This window comes from Oncorhynchus mykiss, chromosome 4, assembly GCF_057628025.1.
Source record: "Oncorhynchus mykiss isolate SJ-2025 chromosome 4, ASM5762802v1, whole genome shotgun sequence".
Classification (NCBI taxonomy): Eukaryota; Metazoa; Chordata; class Actinopteri; order Salmoniformes; family Salmonidae; genus Oncorhynchus; species Oncorhynchus mykiss.
In genome coordinates, this window is record NC_143025.1 from 47,302,501 (window position 1) to 47,319,958 (window position 17,458).

At 45.5% G+C, this 17,458-nt stretch overlaps 1 protein-coding gene and 1 long non-coding RNA gene across 7 annotated transcripts in view; one reads left to right on the forward strand and one right to left on the reverse strand.

The window, feature by feature from the left end:
* The window catches only part of LOC110521921 (protein cramped-like), a 49,023-nt gene that overhangs the window by 2,331 nt on the left and 29,234 nt on the right, over positions 1 to 17,458 (reverse strand). For 5 of the 6 annotated variants that reach the window (XM_090232203.1, XM_021599891.3, XM_090232204.1 and 2 more), the window contains 10 exons: positions 16,057 to 17,211; positions 15,553 to 15,721; positions 15,191 to 15,354; positions 9,710 to 9,784; positions 9,539 to 9,620; positions 9,140 to 9,250; positions 5,819 to 5,988; positions 5,448 to 5,640; positions 5,181 to 5,345; positions 4,834 to 4,979 (listed from right to left, as the gene is read on the reverse strand). In XM_090232203.1, coding sequence (XP_090088329.1) covers positions 4,834 to 4,979; positions 5,181 to 5,345; positions 5,448 to 5,640; positions 5,819 to 5,988; positions 9,140 to 9,250; positions 9,539 to 9,620; positions 9,710 to 9,784; positions 15,191 to 15,354; positions 15,553 to 15,721; positions 16,057 to 17,211 — 2,430 coding nt within the window. The remainder of the gene's footprint in view (positions 1 to 4,833; positions 4,980 to 5,180; positions 5,346 to 5,447; positions 5,641 to 5,818; positions 5,989 to 9,139; positions 9,251 to 9,538; positions 9,621 to 9,709; positions 9,785 to 15,190; positions 15,355 to 15,552; positions 15,722 to 16,056; positions 17,212 to 17,458) is intronic. The other variant, XR_016495305.1, reaches the window with a different exon arrangement.
* Positions 3,477 to 7,560, forward strand: LOC149984040 (uncharacterized). The gene is made up of 2 exons (XR_016495306.1): positions 3,477 to 5,650; positions 5,807 to 7,560. It is a non-coding gene; the product is annotated as an uncharacterized LOC149984040 (long non-coding RNA).

Below are 17,458 nucleotides of genomic sequence, written 5' to 3' on the forward strand. Positions count from 1 at the left end.
GAGGGTAGGTAACAACATCTCCAACCCGCTGATCCTCAACACTGGGGCCCCACAAGGGTGCGTTCTGAGCCCTCTCCTGTACTCCCTGTTCACCCACGACTGCGTGGCCACGCACGCCTCCAACTCAATCATCAAGTTTGCGGACGACACAAGTGGTAGGCTTGATTACCAACAACGACGAGACGGCCTACAGGGAGGAGGTGAGGGCCCTCGGAGTGTGGTGTCAGGAAAATAACCTCACACTCAACGTCAACAAAACTAAGGAGATGATTGTGGACTTCAGGAAACAGCAGAGGGAACACCCCCCTATACACATTGATGGGACAGTAGTGGAGAGGGTAGTAAGTTTTAAGTTCCTCGGCGTACACATCACAGACAAACTGACTTGATCCACCCACAGACAGCATCGTGAAGAAGGCGCAGCAGCGCCTGTTCAACCTCAGGAGGCTGAAGAAATTTGGCTTGTCACCAAAAGCACTCAAACACTTCTACAGATGCACAATCGAGAGCATCCTGTTGGGCTGTATCACCGCCTGGTACGGCAACTGCTCCACCCACAACCGTAAGGCTCTCCAGAGGGTTGTGAGGTCTGCACAACGCATCACCGGGGGCAAACTACCTGCCCTCCAGGACACCTACACCACCCAATGTCACAGGAAGGCCATAAGGATCATCAAGGACAACACCACCCGAGCCACTGCCTGTTTACCCCGCTATCATCCAGAAGGCGAGGTCAGTACAGGTGCATCAAAGCTGGGACCGAGAAGCTGTTTTTCAGTCTCTATCTCAAGGCTATCAGACTGTTAAACAGCCACCACTAACATTGAGTGGCTGCTGCCAACACACTGACTCAACTCCAGCCACTTTAATAATGGGAATTGATGTAAAATATATCACTAGCCACTTTAAACAATGCTACTTAATATAATGTTTACATACCCTACATTATTTCTCATATGTATACGTATATACTGTACTCTATATCATCTACTGCATCTTTATGTAATACATGTATCACTAGCCACTTTAAACTATGCCACTTTGTTTACATACTCATATGTATATACTGTACTCGATACCATCTACTGCATCTTGCCTATGCTGCTCTGTACCATCACTCATTCATATATCTTTATGTACATATTCTTTATCTCTTTACACTTGTGTGTATAAGGTAGTAGTTTTGGAATTGTTAGCTAGATTACTCGTTGGTTATTACTGCATTGTCGGAACTAGAAGCACAAGCATTTCGCTACACTCGCATTAACATCTGCTAACCATGTGTATGTGACAAATAAAATTTGATTTGATCTGCAACGCTGAACACATGGGCCCCTCAGGGTTAGTCCCCTCCTGTACTCTCTGTTCACACACGACTGTGTGGCCAAGTACGACTCCAACACCATCATTAAGTTTGCCTACGACACAACGGTGGTAGGCCTGATCACCGACAACGATGAAACAGCCTTGAAGCTTCTTCAAGTGCAGACACAAAAACCATCAAGCACTATGATGAAACTGGCTCTCATGAGGACCACCACAGGAAAGGTTGACCCAGAGTTACCTCTGCTGCAGAGGATAAGTTCATTAGAGTTACCAGCCTCAGAAATTGCAGCCCAAATACAGTGCCTTGCGAAAGTATTCGGCCCGCTTGAACTTTGCGACCTTTTGCCACATTTCAGGCTTCAAACATAAAGATATAAAACTGTATTTTTTTTGTGAAGAATCAACAACAAGTGGGAAACAATCGTGAAGTGGAGCGACATTTATTGGATATTTCAAACTTTTTTAACAAATCAAAAACTGAAAAATTGGGCGTGCAAAATTATTCAGCCCCTTTATTTTCAGTGCAGCAAACTCTCTCCAGAAGTTCAGTGAGGATCTCTGAATGATCCAATGTTGACCTAAATGACTAATGATGATAAATACAATCCACCTGTGTGTAATCAAGTCTCCGTATAAATGCACCTGCACTGTGATAGTCTCAGAGGTCCGTTAAAAGCGCAGAGAGCATCATGAAGAACAAGGAACACATCAGGCAGGTCCGAGATGCTGTTGTGAAGAAGTTTAAAGCCGGATTTGGATACAAAAAGATTTCCCAAGCTTTAAACATCCCAAGGAGCACTGTGCAAGCGATAATATTGAAATGGAAGGAGTATCAGACCACTGCAAATCTACCAAGACCTGGCCGTCCCTCTAAACTTTCAGCTCATACAAGGAGAAGACTGATCAGAGATGCAGCCAAGAGGCCCATGATCACTCTGGATGAACTGCAGAGATCTACAGCTGAGGTGGGAGACTCTGTCCATAGGACAACAATCAGTCGTATATTGCACAAATCTGGCCTTTATAGAAGAGTGGCAAGAAGAAAGCCATTTCTTAAAGATATAGATAAAAAGTGTCGTTTAAAGTTTGCCACAAGCCACCTGGGAGACACACCAAACATGTGGAAGAAGGTGCTCTGGTCAGATGAAACCAAAATTGAACATTTTGGCAACAATGCAAAACGTTATGTTTGGCGTAAAAGCAACACAGCTGAACACACCATCCCCACTGTCAAACATGGTGGTGGCAGCATCATGGTTTGGGCCTGCTTTTCTTCAGCAGGGACAGGGAAGATGGTTAAAATTGATGGGAAGATGGATGGAGCCAAATACAGGACCATTCTGGAACAACCTGATGGAGTCTGCAAAAGACCTGAGACTGGGACGGAGATTTGTCTTCCAACAAGACAATGATCCAAAACATAAAGCAAAATCTACAATGGAATGGTTCAAAAATAAACATATCCAGGTGTTAGAATGGCCAAGTCAAAGTCCAGACCTGAATCCAATCGAGAATCTGTGGAAAGAACTGAAAACTGCTGTTCACAAATGCTCTCCATCCAACCTCACTGAGCTCGAGCTGTTTTGCAAGGAGGAATGGGAAAAAATGTCTGTCTCTCGATGTGCAAAACTGATAGAGACATACCCCAAGCGACTTACAGCTGTAATCGCAGCAAAAGGTGGCGCTACAAAGTATTAACTTAAGGGGGCTGAATAATTTTGCACGCCCAATTTTTCAGTTTTTGATTTGTTAAAAAAGTTTGAAATATCCAATAAATGTTGTTCCACTTCATGATTGTGTCCCACTTGTTGTTGATTCTTCACAAAATAATACAGTTTTATATCTTTATGTTTGAAGCCTGAAATGTGGCAAAAGGTTGCAAAGTTCAAGGGGGCCGAATACTTTCGCAAGGCACTGTAAATGCTTCAGAGTTCAAGTAACAGATATCTCAACATCAACTGTTCAGAGGAGACTGTGTGAATCAGTCCTTCATGCCCAAATTGCTGCAAAGAAACAACTACTGAAGGACAACAGAAGAAGCGACTTGCTTGGTCCAAGATGCATGATGGACATTAGACTGGTGGAAATCTGTCTTTTGGTCTGATCAGTCCAAATTTAAGATTTGTTTCCAACCGCCGTGTCTTTCTGAGACGCAGAGTAGGTGTGATTCCCACCGTGAAGCATGGAGGAAGTGGTGTGATGTTGCCTTGCTGGTGACACTGATTTATTTACAATTCCATGCACTTACCCAGCATGGCTACCACAGCATTCTGCAACGATACTCCATCCCATCTGGTTTGCGCTTAGTGGGACTATCATTTGTTTTTCAACAGGACAATGACCCAACACACCTCTAGGTTGTGTAAGGGCTATTTGACCAATAAGGAGAGTGATGGAGTGCTGCATTAGATTACCTGGTCTCCACAATCAACTGACCTCAACCCAATTGAGATGGTTTGGGATGAGTTGGACCGCAGAGTGAAGGAAAAGCAGCCAACAAGTGCTCAGCATATGTGGGAACTCCTTCAAGAGTGTTGGAAAAGCATTCCAGGGTGAAGCTGGTTGAGAGAATGCCAAGAGTGTGCAAAGTTGTCATCAAGGCAAAGGGTGGCTACTTTGAAGACAATATACACTTTTTTTTGGTTACGAAATGATTCCATTTGTGTTATTTCATAGTTTTGATGCGACTATTATTCTACAATGTAGAAATAGTAAAAATAAAGAAAAACCCTGGAATGAATAGGTGTGTCAATGTTTGACTGGTACTGGACATTACCTCGACTAACCGGTACCCCCTGTATATAGCCTCATTTTTTATTGTTGCCCTTTTATTTTTTTACTTTAGTTTATTTAGTAAGTATTTTTCTTAAAACTGCATTGTTGGGGCCTCCCGGGTGGTGCAGTGGTTAAGGGAGCTGTACTGCAGCGCCAGCTGCGCCACCAGAGACTCTGGGTTCGCGCCCAGGCTCTGTCGTAACCGGCCATGACCGGTAGGTCCGTGGGGTGACGCACAATTGGCCTAGCGTCGTCCGGATTAGGGAGGGTTTGGCCAGTAGGGAACTCCTCCTTGTCTCATCGCGCACCAGCGACTCCTGTGGCAGGCCGGGCACAGTGCGCACTAACCAAGGTTGCCAGTGTTTCCTCCGACACATTGGTGCGGCTGGCTTCTGGGTTGGATGGCGCTGTGTTAAGAACGGCTTGGTTGGGTTGTGTATCGGAGGACGCATGACTTTCAACCTTCGTCTCTCCCGAGCCCGTACGGGAGTTGTAGCGATGAGACAAGATAGTAGCTCCTAGAAACAATTGGATACCACGAAATTGGGGAGAAAAAGGGGTAAAATTCAATTTGAACTGCATTGTTGGTTAAGGGCTTGTAGTAAGCATTTCACTGTTGTATTCGGCACATGTGACAAATACATTTTGATTTGATTTAAACTAAGGAAACGAAAAGGTGAAAATGTGCAAGGGAGGGGTGTAGCAATATGCTTCCTACTGGGGTGGTCTTACCTCTGCTACGTCTGGCAGGCCACGGGACTGAAAGGAATCATGGGAGTTGCAGTCCAGAAATCTTGGTCCGAAGAGGGCTGTTCCACTGGAGGGGCCGGAGGGGGTCAGGGAGCTTCGTCTACCCTTATCAGGGGACACCAGGCTTGCTGTGTGTGTGTGTGTGGGGGGGGTTAAAGTTGTTTTAAATTGAGGCGACACAAAAACTAAATCTCAGTTGAGCTTATGCTTCTGGGCTCAGAATAATCCTGCTTCAATTGGCTTCATCAGGTTCAGTTCAATTGAAAATCTTTGCCAGAGACTGATGATAGTGGCTGCGTGTGCATATATACTGTGTGTGTGTGTCTTACATAGCAGGCAGCCAAATGAAGAGTCAGTGGAGTCGTTGGGGTACCACTGAGGGTCATGGCTGGGGGAAGGGATCCAGCCTCTGGAGGGGCTGACTGAGGTACAGGGTAGGAGCTTAGAGCACTCACTACCATTCAGCTTGGCAGGAGAGAGGGATGCCTCATCACCTGAGAGCGAGCGAAAGAGACAGCACATGAGATGTAAACAGATACAGGCTACACTACAAAAACAGTACAAAATCATATTTTTATAATGCCCCCTTCACTTACCGTAGTGTGCCGAGTTGATGGCCAGCTCAATGATTGAGTCACTGATGTGTGTTTGTGGCCCTCCAGGAGCCATGGCTTCCTCCAGGGGTCCCGGGAGAGAGATGTCCAGCAGAGAGGCCACGCTGGGCGGGGAGAGGAGAGAGTCACCTGCCACTCCTGGAGACAGAGGGGGGAGGCCGTTCTGCAGCGAAAACTGGTGGAGGGTTAGTGAAAGAATGATACAGGGTTAGATTAATGTATAGAAAATATGAAAATCTGTGCTCTTTTTGGATAAGTTCCTGTGGCACCTCTTTCAAAACATATTGAACACGACCCAGGTAGATCTCTCTCCATCATTGTTTCTCTTTCTCTTCTTTCAGTGTTCCACTCACCTCAGAGGAGGCCTGGTGAAGGAGCTCTGTCTGGGGAGGACCGGGACTAGCATGCACCACTCCAGGGTGAGAGGTCGAGAGGGACCTTCCGTCTGGACTGGGGGCCTCCAACTCCCGACAGGGGCTGCCCGGGATGATGCCTGCTGACTTGGCTGCCAGGTCAATGGCACCTGGATGGAAAAATAAAGACTCACATTGAATTGTCAATAGTCTAATTACAGATGAATTGCACCATCATGTTTTAGCTTGCGCCAATTTCCAGCATCAGTGGACCTGGCCTAGGTGGGCTTTAAAATAAGATTTTTTTTTTTTTTTAAAGGTGAAAGAAAACAACATGACCAGGGCCTAAAACGAACACCCGCCACCGGCCAAATGAGAGTAGATTTGGCATTGGTTGGTAAAGAGGTCTACTTCACCAGCCACATTGGGGGGTGGACACTCACATTAGTGAATACAAATAACCAAGTATGATCATATTTATAGCAATATACACTACATGACCAAAGGTATGTGGACATCGGTTCATCAAACATATTCCAAAATCATGGGCATCAATATGGAGTTGGTGCCCCCGTTGCTGCTATAACAGCCTCCACCCCTCTAGGAAGGCTTTTCTCTAGATATTGGAACATTGCTGCGGGGACTTGCTTCTATTCAGCCACAAGAGCAATAGCGAGGTTGGGAACTGATGTTGGAGGATTAGGCCTGGCTCGCAGTCTGCGTTTCAATTCATCCCGATGGAGTTGAGGTCAGGGCTCTGTGCAGGCCAGTCAAGTTCTTCCACACCGATCTCTACAAACTATTTCTCTATGGACCTCGCTTTGTGCACGGGGAATTGTCATGCTGAAACAGGAAAGGGCCTTCCCCAAACTGTTGCTACAAAGTTGGAAGCACAGAATTGTCTATAATGTCATTTTATTCTGTAGCGTTAATGTTTCCCTTCACTGGAACTAAAGGAGACTAAGCCAGAACGATGAAACACAGCCCCAGACCCTTATGCAGTCGGGCAGGTAGGGTTCTCCTGGCATCCACCAAACCCAGAAGTGTGATTCATCACTCCAGAGAACGCATTTCCACTGCTCCAGAGTTCAATGGCGGCAAGCTTTACGCCACTTCAGCCGACGCTTGGCATTGCACATGGGGATCTTAGGCTCATTTTATGAAGCTCCCGACAAATAGGTCTTGTGCGGATGTTGTTTCCGGAGGCAGTTTAGAACTCGGTGCTGAGTGTTGCAGCCAAGGACCACACTCGGCAGTCCCGTTCTGTATGCTTGTGTGGCCTACCACTCTGCGGCTGAGCCGCTGTTGCCATTAGACATTCCCACTTCACAGTAACAGCACTTACAGTTGACCGGGGAGGTTCTAGTAGGGCAGAAATTTGACGAACTGTCTAGTTGGAAAAGGTGGCATCCTATGATGGTGCCACGTTGGAAGTCACTGAGCTCTTCAGTAAGGCCATTCTACTGCCAATGTTTGTCTACGGAGATTGCATTGCTGTGTGCTTGATTTTATACACCTGTCAGCAACCGGTGTGGCTGAAATGGCCGAATACACCAATTTTAAGTGTTATCCACATACTTTTGTATATATAGTATAAATGCTGCAGTAGCTGTTTTCAAAAGTATTTCTGCCGTTTTGTTTCTTAGCTGGTAAATTCATTTCACAAAGTCAAAGAACCACAAATCCTGAAATGCGCAGCAACACTACACTTTTATGCACAGGCATAAAAGTTTGTCTAAAGTCTACAAGTGTTTTTGTGTTTCTTGGCTATTTACATTGTTTCGTTCACAAGCTAAGTTGTTTTTCAATGTTTGAGTTTCAACTGGTATAAAAGAGAAGACGACGTGGTAGAGAGCTGCAGGTACCGACAGATCATTGCGCTGCAGTTCGCATTTTTCAAGGTCCCTTTTTTGTATTATTAATGAAAATTCACTACAAAGCTGTTTTTAGGGAACAGGCAGTGAGAAGACTTGGATCTGGAAACAGTCTTCTTTCTGCTTTGTATGCATTAGCCTACCATTTGTATTAAAAGCTCATCTTTGTCGCATTGTTCACGCGCTGCTTCAACTTCAGTAGCCTACCTCTCCGAGTTGGGTGTGCGAGATCAAGTGTGCCTAGTATGTGTGGTCTCATTGAAATTGAATAGTTAATTTTCCAAGGAAATTAACTTAAATATGATTAGTTTACTACAGTGTCAAAATAAATATTGATAATGGAATGTGGAGGGTGCTCAACTCACAAATTGATGCAATAAAAAAAAAAGTGATAATTGAAAACAAAAAGGCGCACAAGCTACCATAGTGAGCAAGCATTCATTTTCAATAAATATTGGCAACTAATTTGTCTCTGCTTGCAAATCGTCCTCCTAAAAAAAGGTACGCTATAGTCTATAGGCAAAACATAGCTCAAGAGAAAGTGTTAGTAGCCATGTGTGTGAGATCAGTTGCGAGTGTGGTCTCAATTAAATCGCATACTCTATAGCCTATGCATGGGCGGCGAAGCAGTTATCGTTCCAAGGAAATGTACTTCCTAAATATGATTAGGATATAGTTTACTGCATTGCCTAGAAATATGTATTGATCACCAATATTTGTATCAGTCTGAAAATAGTCCCACTCCTAAAACGTAGCTCAAAGAGAAAATGGAAGTCTCGACAACTCCACGTTCTTCAAACGATGCCTAGCATATTGGCTGATATATTAGGGTATCTGTATTACTGGGCCACAAGAGAATCTCAGGTCATTTAACCTATTTCTTAGGCAATATCAAAATGCGCAAAAACCTATAGAGCGCAAAATTACTGGGACCATTGCTGGAAAATGAGCGTGTCACATATGCCTAAAATAACATTGCAGGACTGTGGTTGGGTTTGGGACCAGTTCTTCTGGTTGCATGTGGGAGTCGGACAGAAAGCCAGGGGGTGCAGTATGAACTACAAGTCACAACTCTCTTAATCTCACAGTCACAAACATGAGTCACGTTACCATGGTAACCTCCACCTCTTAAAGGGGCCGGTGACATTTTCAGTCTCATCTGATATTTTGGTTAAAAGACTCCAGTAACAAACAATGAAACATAATAAAGCAATATACCACATTACTTCTTACTAGTAATACATATGTTTTAGAAACATCAAAACATATGTTTTAGAAACATCAAAACATGCTCATCCGTTTTATTATTTTTGGTGTACAATTTTTGTAGGACTGGCAAAAAAAAATTCTGAGTGGCTGGTAGATTCTTAAATCTACCTGCCACAGTGGCTGGTGGACCAAAAAGTTAGTTTCAGGCCCTGAACAGGTTGAGAGAAGAGTTACGTACTGGAGAGCTGACTGGACATCCTAGGGCCAGAGGTGATGGGCGGAGTTCTGGGGAGGAGGGGATGGGTGGAGGGAGAGAGACGGGGCTGGATTGGCCGGAAAGAGCCTGTTCCTGAGGGAGAGAGGGTAAAAAAAAAAAAAGTCAGTCAAGTCCAAACTATGGAGGTGAGTGGTTGAGTATTTCTAGCCCTGTTCAGATAGTTGGATAAAACATTTTTGGGCCTGAACACAGAATATTACTGCTCTCCAGTGCTTTTTATTCCTGCAGCATAATTACAAACAAATATGTTGTTACGATACTTCAAACATAACTACTTCCTTCATGTAATTAGATAAGTAAAAGCACATTTTATCATTTATAATTTAACTAGGTGTATGGGTTAGTTGACAGGTGACATACCAGTGGCAGATGAGTTGGAGAGGATGGAGAAGGAGCAGACGTGTTGAGGAGTGTCTCCAGTGGTGCGGGGGAGCAGGGTTCTCTGAGGAGGAACAAACAACAATTTCACATTAAAACAATCTGTTCAGATCTCAAGATGTACACCAAACAACGGACGAAGATGAGATTTACCTGGACCACGAGTGGCTTTCGAAGTGGCCGGCTCCTGTTTTTTCTTTGTTTCGGCAGGAAAATGTCTGACTGCATCTGTAAGAGGCAGAGATGCAAACTGGTGAGGGCCCAAAAAGGTGAAGAAAAAGATGTGAACTGGGAGAAAATGTGCCTTTTTTTAGAATGAGGTTGTCACAAGACCAACTTTTACTCAAGACATAATACCAGGCCAAGTATCATGATACCGAGTAGAATCGTGATACCACAAGGTTTGCCAGGCACCCTGTTCACATTTTCTATACGTTCTGCAAAGTGCTGAAACCTGTCCCCGACATTCACACCTCTACTCAACACAACCCATTGGATTAAACGTCATACTTTTTACTGTATAATAGAAAAGGCTACTGCAGAAAATATGTGATTTGCTCATATCCAAAAGGCCTACCTGTGATTAGGCAAGACTTGAGGAATGTTGAAGGAATACCAATGTATAATGATATGCATTTTCATTGTGGCAGTAAGGGTTAGGGTTACACTCAGATTAGGCCGATATGAAATCTTTAGCCTACTGTTCAGACAACTTTCCACACATAGCCTACACTCTCCCTCACAAAAAGGTCCCAAACTTTTGGGAGCTAACAGAATTTAAGGAACACCATTAAAATATATTTTTGATTGAGAATGACATTGATTAGGCATATGTATCCTACCTTTGAAGCATCTCTTTTGAGTAGGCTATCTATCCCTTTTCCATTTTTCCTGCACCATCCAAATGTGTGCAGAGCTAAGGTACCATGTTATTACTAAACAAGGTCAATTGTTATCAAACCACAACTATTCGTAAAAATCCAAATAACTTCCCAGATCTTCATTGTAAAGGGTTTAAACACTGTTTCCCATGCTTGTTTAATGAACCAAAAACAATTCATGAACACGCACCTGTGGAACGGTCGTTAAGACTAACAGCTTACAGACGGTAGGCAATTAAGCTCACAGTTATGAAAACGTAGGACACTAGAGGCCTTTCTACTGACTCTGAAAAACACCAAAAGAAAGATGCCCAAGGTCCCTGCTTTCTGCATGAACGTCCTTTAGGCATGCTGCAAGGAGGCATGAGGACTGCAGATGTGGCCAGGGCAATAAATTGCAATCTCCGTACTGTGAGACGCCTAAGACAGCGCTACAGGACGGACAGCAGATCGTCCTCGCAGTGGCAGACCACGTGTAACACCTGCACAGGATCAGTACATCTGAATATCACACCTGCGGGACTGGTACAGGATGGCAACAACAACTGCCCGAGTTACACCAGGAACGCGCACTCCCACCATCAGTGCTCAGAGTGTCCGAAATAGGCTGAGAGGCTGGACTGAGGGCTTGTAGGCCTATTGTAAGGCAAGTCCTCACCAGACATCACCGGCAACAACGTCGCCTATCGGCACAAACCCACCGTCGCTGGACCAGACAGGACTGGCAAAAAGTGCTCTTCACTGACGAGTCGCAGTTTGGTCTCACCAGGGGTGATGGTCGGATTCGCGTTTATCGTCAAAGGAATGAGCGTTACACCGAGGCCTGTACTCTGGAGCGGGATCGATTTGGAGGTGGAGGGTCCGTCATGGTCTGGGGCGGTGTGTCGCAGCATCATCGGACTGAGCTTGTCATTGCAGGCAATCTCAACGCTGTGCGTTACAGAGAAGACATCCTCCTCCCTCCTGGTACCCTTCCTGCAGGCTCATCCTGACATGACCCTCCAGCATGACAATGCCACCAGCAATACTGCTCGTTCTGTGTATGATTTCCTGCAAGACAGGAATGTCAGTGTTCTGCCATGGCCAGCGAAGATCCCGGATCTCAATCCCATTGAGCACGTCTGAGACCTGTTGGATCAGAGGGTGACAGCTAGGGCCATTCCCCCCAGAAATGTCCGGGAACTGGCAGGTGCCTTGGTAGAAAAGTGAGGTAACATCTCACAGCAAGAACTGGCAAATATGGTGCAGTCCATGAGGAGGAGATGCACTGCAGTACTTAGTGCAGCTGGTGGCCAAACCAAATACTGACTGTTACTTTTTGCAGAGTTTAATTTAAAATGGCCCCCAACATAATTTTATAAACTATGTAAGGTGCACCAATTCATGATAGAAAGGGGTTTGGGCTAGAAACTTTTTAAAGAGTTGTAAAGACAAGTGTGACTGTTACTGTACTCAGTTTCCTCTACGGCAGTGGCACTCAAGAGGCCTTATAGGCAAAACTTACAGGCAAAATAAAAAATATGTTCAATGTCCAAATATTTATTGACCTGACTAAGTTATTGTAGCTGTCTACCACAGCATATTGGAGTTTAAATAATAATTTTCGAACAAAACAAACATTTATTGTGGACCTGGGATTCCTGGAGTGCTTTCTGATGTAGATCATCAAAGGGAATATTTTCTTGTTTATGTTGACGCCATCATTGCGGCTATTGTGATTTTTTACTTCTGAGCGCCGTCTCAGATTATTGCATGGGTTTCTTTTTCCGTAAAGTTTTTTTGAAATCAGACACAGCGGTTGCATTAAGGAGAGGTATATCTATAATTCCATGTGTATTATCATCTACACTTATGACGAGTATTTCTGTTGAATGGTGGGGCTATGCAAAATCAGTGGATGTTTTTGGAACTAGTGAATGTAACGCACCGATGTAAACTCATATTTTGATAAATATGAACTTTATCAAACAAACATACATGTATTGTGTAACATGAAGTCCTATTAGTGCCATCTGATGAAGAACATCAAAAGGTTAGCGATTAATTTTATCTGTATTTGTGCTTTGTGAAACTCCTCTCTTTGGCTGAAAAAAAAAATGCTGTGTTTTTCTGTGGCTATGTGGTGACCTAACAATCGTTTGTGGTGCTTTTGCTGTAAAGCATATTTGAAATCGGACACTGTGGTGGGATTAACAACGAGAATAGCTTTAAAATGGTATGAGAAACATGAATATTTGAGGAATTTTAATGAGATTTTTCATGTTTTGATATTGGCGCCCTACACTTTGACTGGCTGTTGTCATATTGCTCCCGTTAACGGGATTGCAGCCATAAGAAGTTTTAAAGCACATCTTGATTGTTTCCTTTCAAATCCATTGTGGTGGTGTACAGAGCCAAAATTATTTTATTGGTGTCACTTTCCAAATACTTATGGACCTGACTAAGTATCCACTTTCCTCACGCAGCAAGCTGCTCCAATAATTAAACAAATGCAACAGAAACCCTATCACTGTTTGCAAACCATAGCTCCCCATCACAGTAAATAACATTTGAAAACTGAAAGAACCGGATAGAGAGAAACAGCTGAGTAGGCTAATGGCTGGTTTGGGGATGCGGCTGGCTGCTCACAGCTATCACACGTGATATTGGATGAACAGTGGGATTATCTCAGTTGCAGACTCCATGCGTCCTCTCTCCTTCTCAAAACCCATTCAATGAGAAAATCAGATGTCTCTCCTTGGGCTGGGCGGTATTTTACTATATTCCGGAATTGATGCACAAACCAGTTTGGGTTTTTACTTTACCTTCTATAACTGTATTTGAATGTTTAGTTTGTTAAATGTGATATGCCGTGTGTAACATCCATTTTTATAGTTCACACCTCTACTTTAGTCATCCCTCTCCGCTCTCTTCTCTCTCCATGCTGCTTTCCAAACAGACCTAGCCCTGTCCCATCAATTAAGGAGCGCATTTGTTGTTGCTTGACCACGAGACACTTGCGTTTAGTCTGCATGGTTAATGCAGCACATGCAACAAATGTTGTTTCCACTTTGCTTCTTAATATAAGTCCACAAGCGCTCGATAATTACAGTGCATTCTGAAAGTTCTCAGACCCCTCGACTTTCTCCACATTTTACGTTACAGCCTTATTCTAAAAATGGATGAAAGTTTTTCTTCATCTACACACAATATCCTATAATGACAACGCAAAAAAAAGATTAAAAATATTCTGAAATATCACATTAACATAAGTATTCAGACAGTTTATTCAGTACTTTCTTGAAGCACCTTTGGCAGCGATTAGACTCGAGTCTTCTTGGGTATGACGCTACAAGCTTGGCACACCTGTATTGGGGGGTTTCTCCCATTCTTCTCTGCAGATGCTTTCAAGCTCTATCAGGTTGGATGGGGAGCGTTGCTGCATAGGTATTTTCAGGTCTCTCCAGAGCAGCTCGACCGGGTTCAAGTCCGGGCCACTCAAGGACATTGAGACTTATCCGGAAGCCACTCGTACGTTGTCTTGGCTGTGTGCTTAGGGTCATTGTCCTGTTGGAAAGTAAACCTTCGCCTCAGTCTGAGGTCCTGAGCACTCTGGAGCAGGTTTTCATCAATGATCTCTGTACTATGCTCCGTTCATCTGTGCCTCGATCCTGACTAGTTCCCCAGTCCCTGCTGCTGAAAAACACCCCTGCTGCCACCACCATGCTTCACCATAGGGATGGTGCCAGGTTTCCTCCAGACGTAACGCTTGGAATTTAGGCCAAAGAGTTCAATCTTGGTTTCATCTGACCAGAGAATCTTGTTTCTCATGGTCTGAGTGTCCTTCAGGTGCTTTTGGCAAACTCCAAGCTGGCTGTCATGTGCCTTTTACTGAGGAGTGGCTTCCGTCTGGCCACTACTATAAAAGGCCTGATTGGTGGAGTGTTACAGAGATGAGAAAAGCTTCCAGAAGGATAAACAGCTCCACAGAGGAACTCTGGCGCTGTTGGTAAGACCATCGGGTTCTTGGGAACCTCCCTGACCAAGGCCCTTCAACGATTGCTCAGTTTGGCTGGGCAGCCAGCTCTAGGAAGAGTCTTAGAGGTTCCAAACTTCTTCCATTTAATAATTATGAATGCCACTGTGTTCTTGGGGACCTTCAATGCTGCAGACATTTTTTGGTACCCTTCCCCAGATCTGTGCCTCTACACAATCCTGTCTCAGAGCTCTACGGATAATTCATTCACCTCATGGCTTGGTTTTTGCTCTGACATGCACTGTCCAATGTGGGACCTACTTCAGGTGTGTGCCTTTCCAAATCATTGCCATTCAATTGAATTTACCACAGTCCACTCCAATCAAGTTGTAGAAACATCAAGGACAATCAATGGAGAAAGGACGCACCTGAGCTCAATTTCACATCTCATAGCAAAGGGTCTGAATAAGGAATTTCTGTTTTTATTTTTAATACAGTACATTCACAAAATTTCCAAAAGCTTGTTTTTGCTCTGTCATTATGGTTTATTGTGTGTCGATTGAGGAAAAAGAAAAGAATAATCATTAAATAAATGTTAGAATAAGGCTGTAACGTAACAAAATATGGTAAATAATCTAGGGGTCTGAATCCGAATGCACTGTATATTGGAAATCACTGATAAGAGGCGAGTTTGCATCCCTGAAGAGGGAAAACACAATTATAAGAAGGGATGAAGAGTCCAGCTAGCTTATTTTTCTGAGAAAGACAATATGGAGAAAGTACGCAAAATGTCCTTACGCTGATGGAGTTGAGCTGTTGTCGGAAGGCGAGCTCAGCCTCCTTGTTGGGAGAGAACATGCGGGAGTGTCGGGCGCTGTTGGGGGGCAGGGTGGTTGGAACGGCAAACACCCCACCATCTGAGTCCCCCCCGGACACCAGTAGAGGCCGCGAGAGGTTACGACCTGAGGAGGGATTCAAAGCCAAGGTTACAGTTAATTAGTATTGGTGTACATGAGATGTCTTACAAAGATACAGGTAAAAGACAAAACACTACTTCAAGAATGGGTCCTCTGACCTAAAACTTGAGTTACTGGAGAAGTTTCGATAAGTGTAGGTTGTGTGTTTATGTGTATTTTCTTGTGAGGAGTTTGGTAAGCTACCGGAAAATCCAGTGTTTGGTAACATCAGCTTTGCCGCTCGGACCCCCAGGGGTCGTCCACAGTTGGGGCTACGTACCCCCACAGCCGGGGCCTTGCCTGGGGGGGTGAGGAACTGTTCCTCCTGGGATGGCTTTACCGGAGACGTGGCTGTGGAGAACAGCTCTGGAGCCTGGAGGAGAGGAAAGAAGATGGGAGAGAACATTCAAATAAAAAATGACTTAAGGCTATACATTGCATAATCTGTTTACAAAGTCTCCAACAGTGTCTTCATCCCAATTCTCTACCCTTCTCCAGAAGTGTGCACTCGTTCCCTCCCCTTCATGCATTTAAAATGTTTGGTGTAAGCATGGCTAGAGAGAGTTACCACCATAATCCTCACATCAGTCAATTACTTTTAAATCCATGAGGGAGAGTGCAGGAGTGACCACGTCGGGCGAAGTGTAGAGAATTTGAATGTGTCCGGTGGGTATGAAGAATTTGCCCCACTAGGCGGTGTTGACTCACAGGTTTGGGGTTGACCTCTGATGACACCAGCCGGAGCAAACAGCGCAGGACGCGGTGGGTGGAGAGTGGGGGCAGAGGGCGTGGTGACTGTAGCTGTGGGTATGTCTGCCCTGGTCCCTGTAGCCCTTCCTCCCCCAGCTCCGGGGCTGCAACAGCAGCCGGCTGCCACTCGTACACCAGCTGCAGTTTACCAGGTTTCCCCAGCATCAGGTACAGTTCTGCCAGAGTCACATTGCTGTCTGACCCCCGCGAGCTCCAGCCCTCATCACAGATCCGCTGGGCCGACCGACTGCCAGACACCGGGGTTGGGGTGCTGCCTCCTACATCACACTCCTCTTTTCCTGGGGCTGCTGTCCACCCCTGGTCAGGAGGGACGTCCTCAACCTGTCGCAGTACCATTGTGTGTGGAGGTGTGGTGGGAACCAGGGGGTCCAACAGGGGGAGGGAGTCCCTCTCTGGAGAGGCACTGTCACTGCCATTAACCAATGGGGTCCGCTCGTCATGCCTGCACGGCTCAGTAGCAGAGCAAGAACCTCCCCCCTGGCCCTGAGAAATGGAGTCCCCATCTCCTTCCTTGGCCCCCAAGGCCTTCCCTACCCCTGGTCCTCCCCCCAGCCCCTTCTCCCCTTCCACCTGCCCCACGGCTGCACCACCCTCCTGTTTCTGAGCCAGAGACAACAGCAGCAAAGATGAAGGAGAAGGAAGAGGACATACAGGAGGAGGAGATGTTATCTGGTTCAGATTCTTGTGCTCTGGTCCTGCTCCTCCCCCCGACGTTCCTCCTTCAGGTGTGGATACAGGGGTCTCGCCCCCTACCTGTCGAGCATCCCCACCACCACCGCCCCACCCCGGTTTGGCCACACCCCCACAGGGGAGGAGGAGGAGCGGGGCCCCTTGGATGCCCAGAATCTGGGCAGTGGGGATCAGCTCCTTGGGGCCGGGGCGGGGCTTGCCGCTCTCCTGCCAGTGGACGGTGCAGGAGGCCTTGGAGTGGACCACACGGGCTACGCTGGGCAGGGCGGTCAGGGTGCTGGTCTCAGCTGGGTACAGGAACAGGTCCTCGTCTGCGCTGCAGGGGAGAGCAGGGCTGCCGCTACCGCCACCACTGTGTTGTTGGGTTCCCTCTAACGCCTCGCGCTCCTGCAGGCTCTTCAGCTGAACACAGTATGGTCAAGGGAGGGTTAGCAGAGAAGTGGTAGATTCAAAGTAAAATAAACAAAAACAAGAACTGAGTATCAACTAGGCTAAATATATCCAATGATCCCTTGAAGTACTATGGATCAGCTCAATTGAGACTTTTTACCAGCTGGTTGTCTGGTGCTAATTTCATGCGATTCTATACTCGACCAGATAATTAAAAAACAAATGTACCAGTTAGGTTGTGGTCTATGTGCTATAAGAT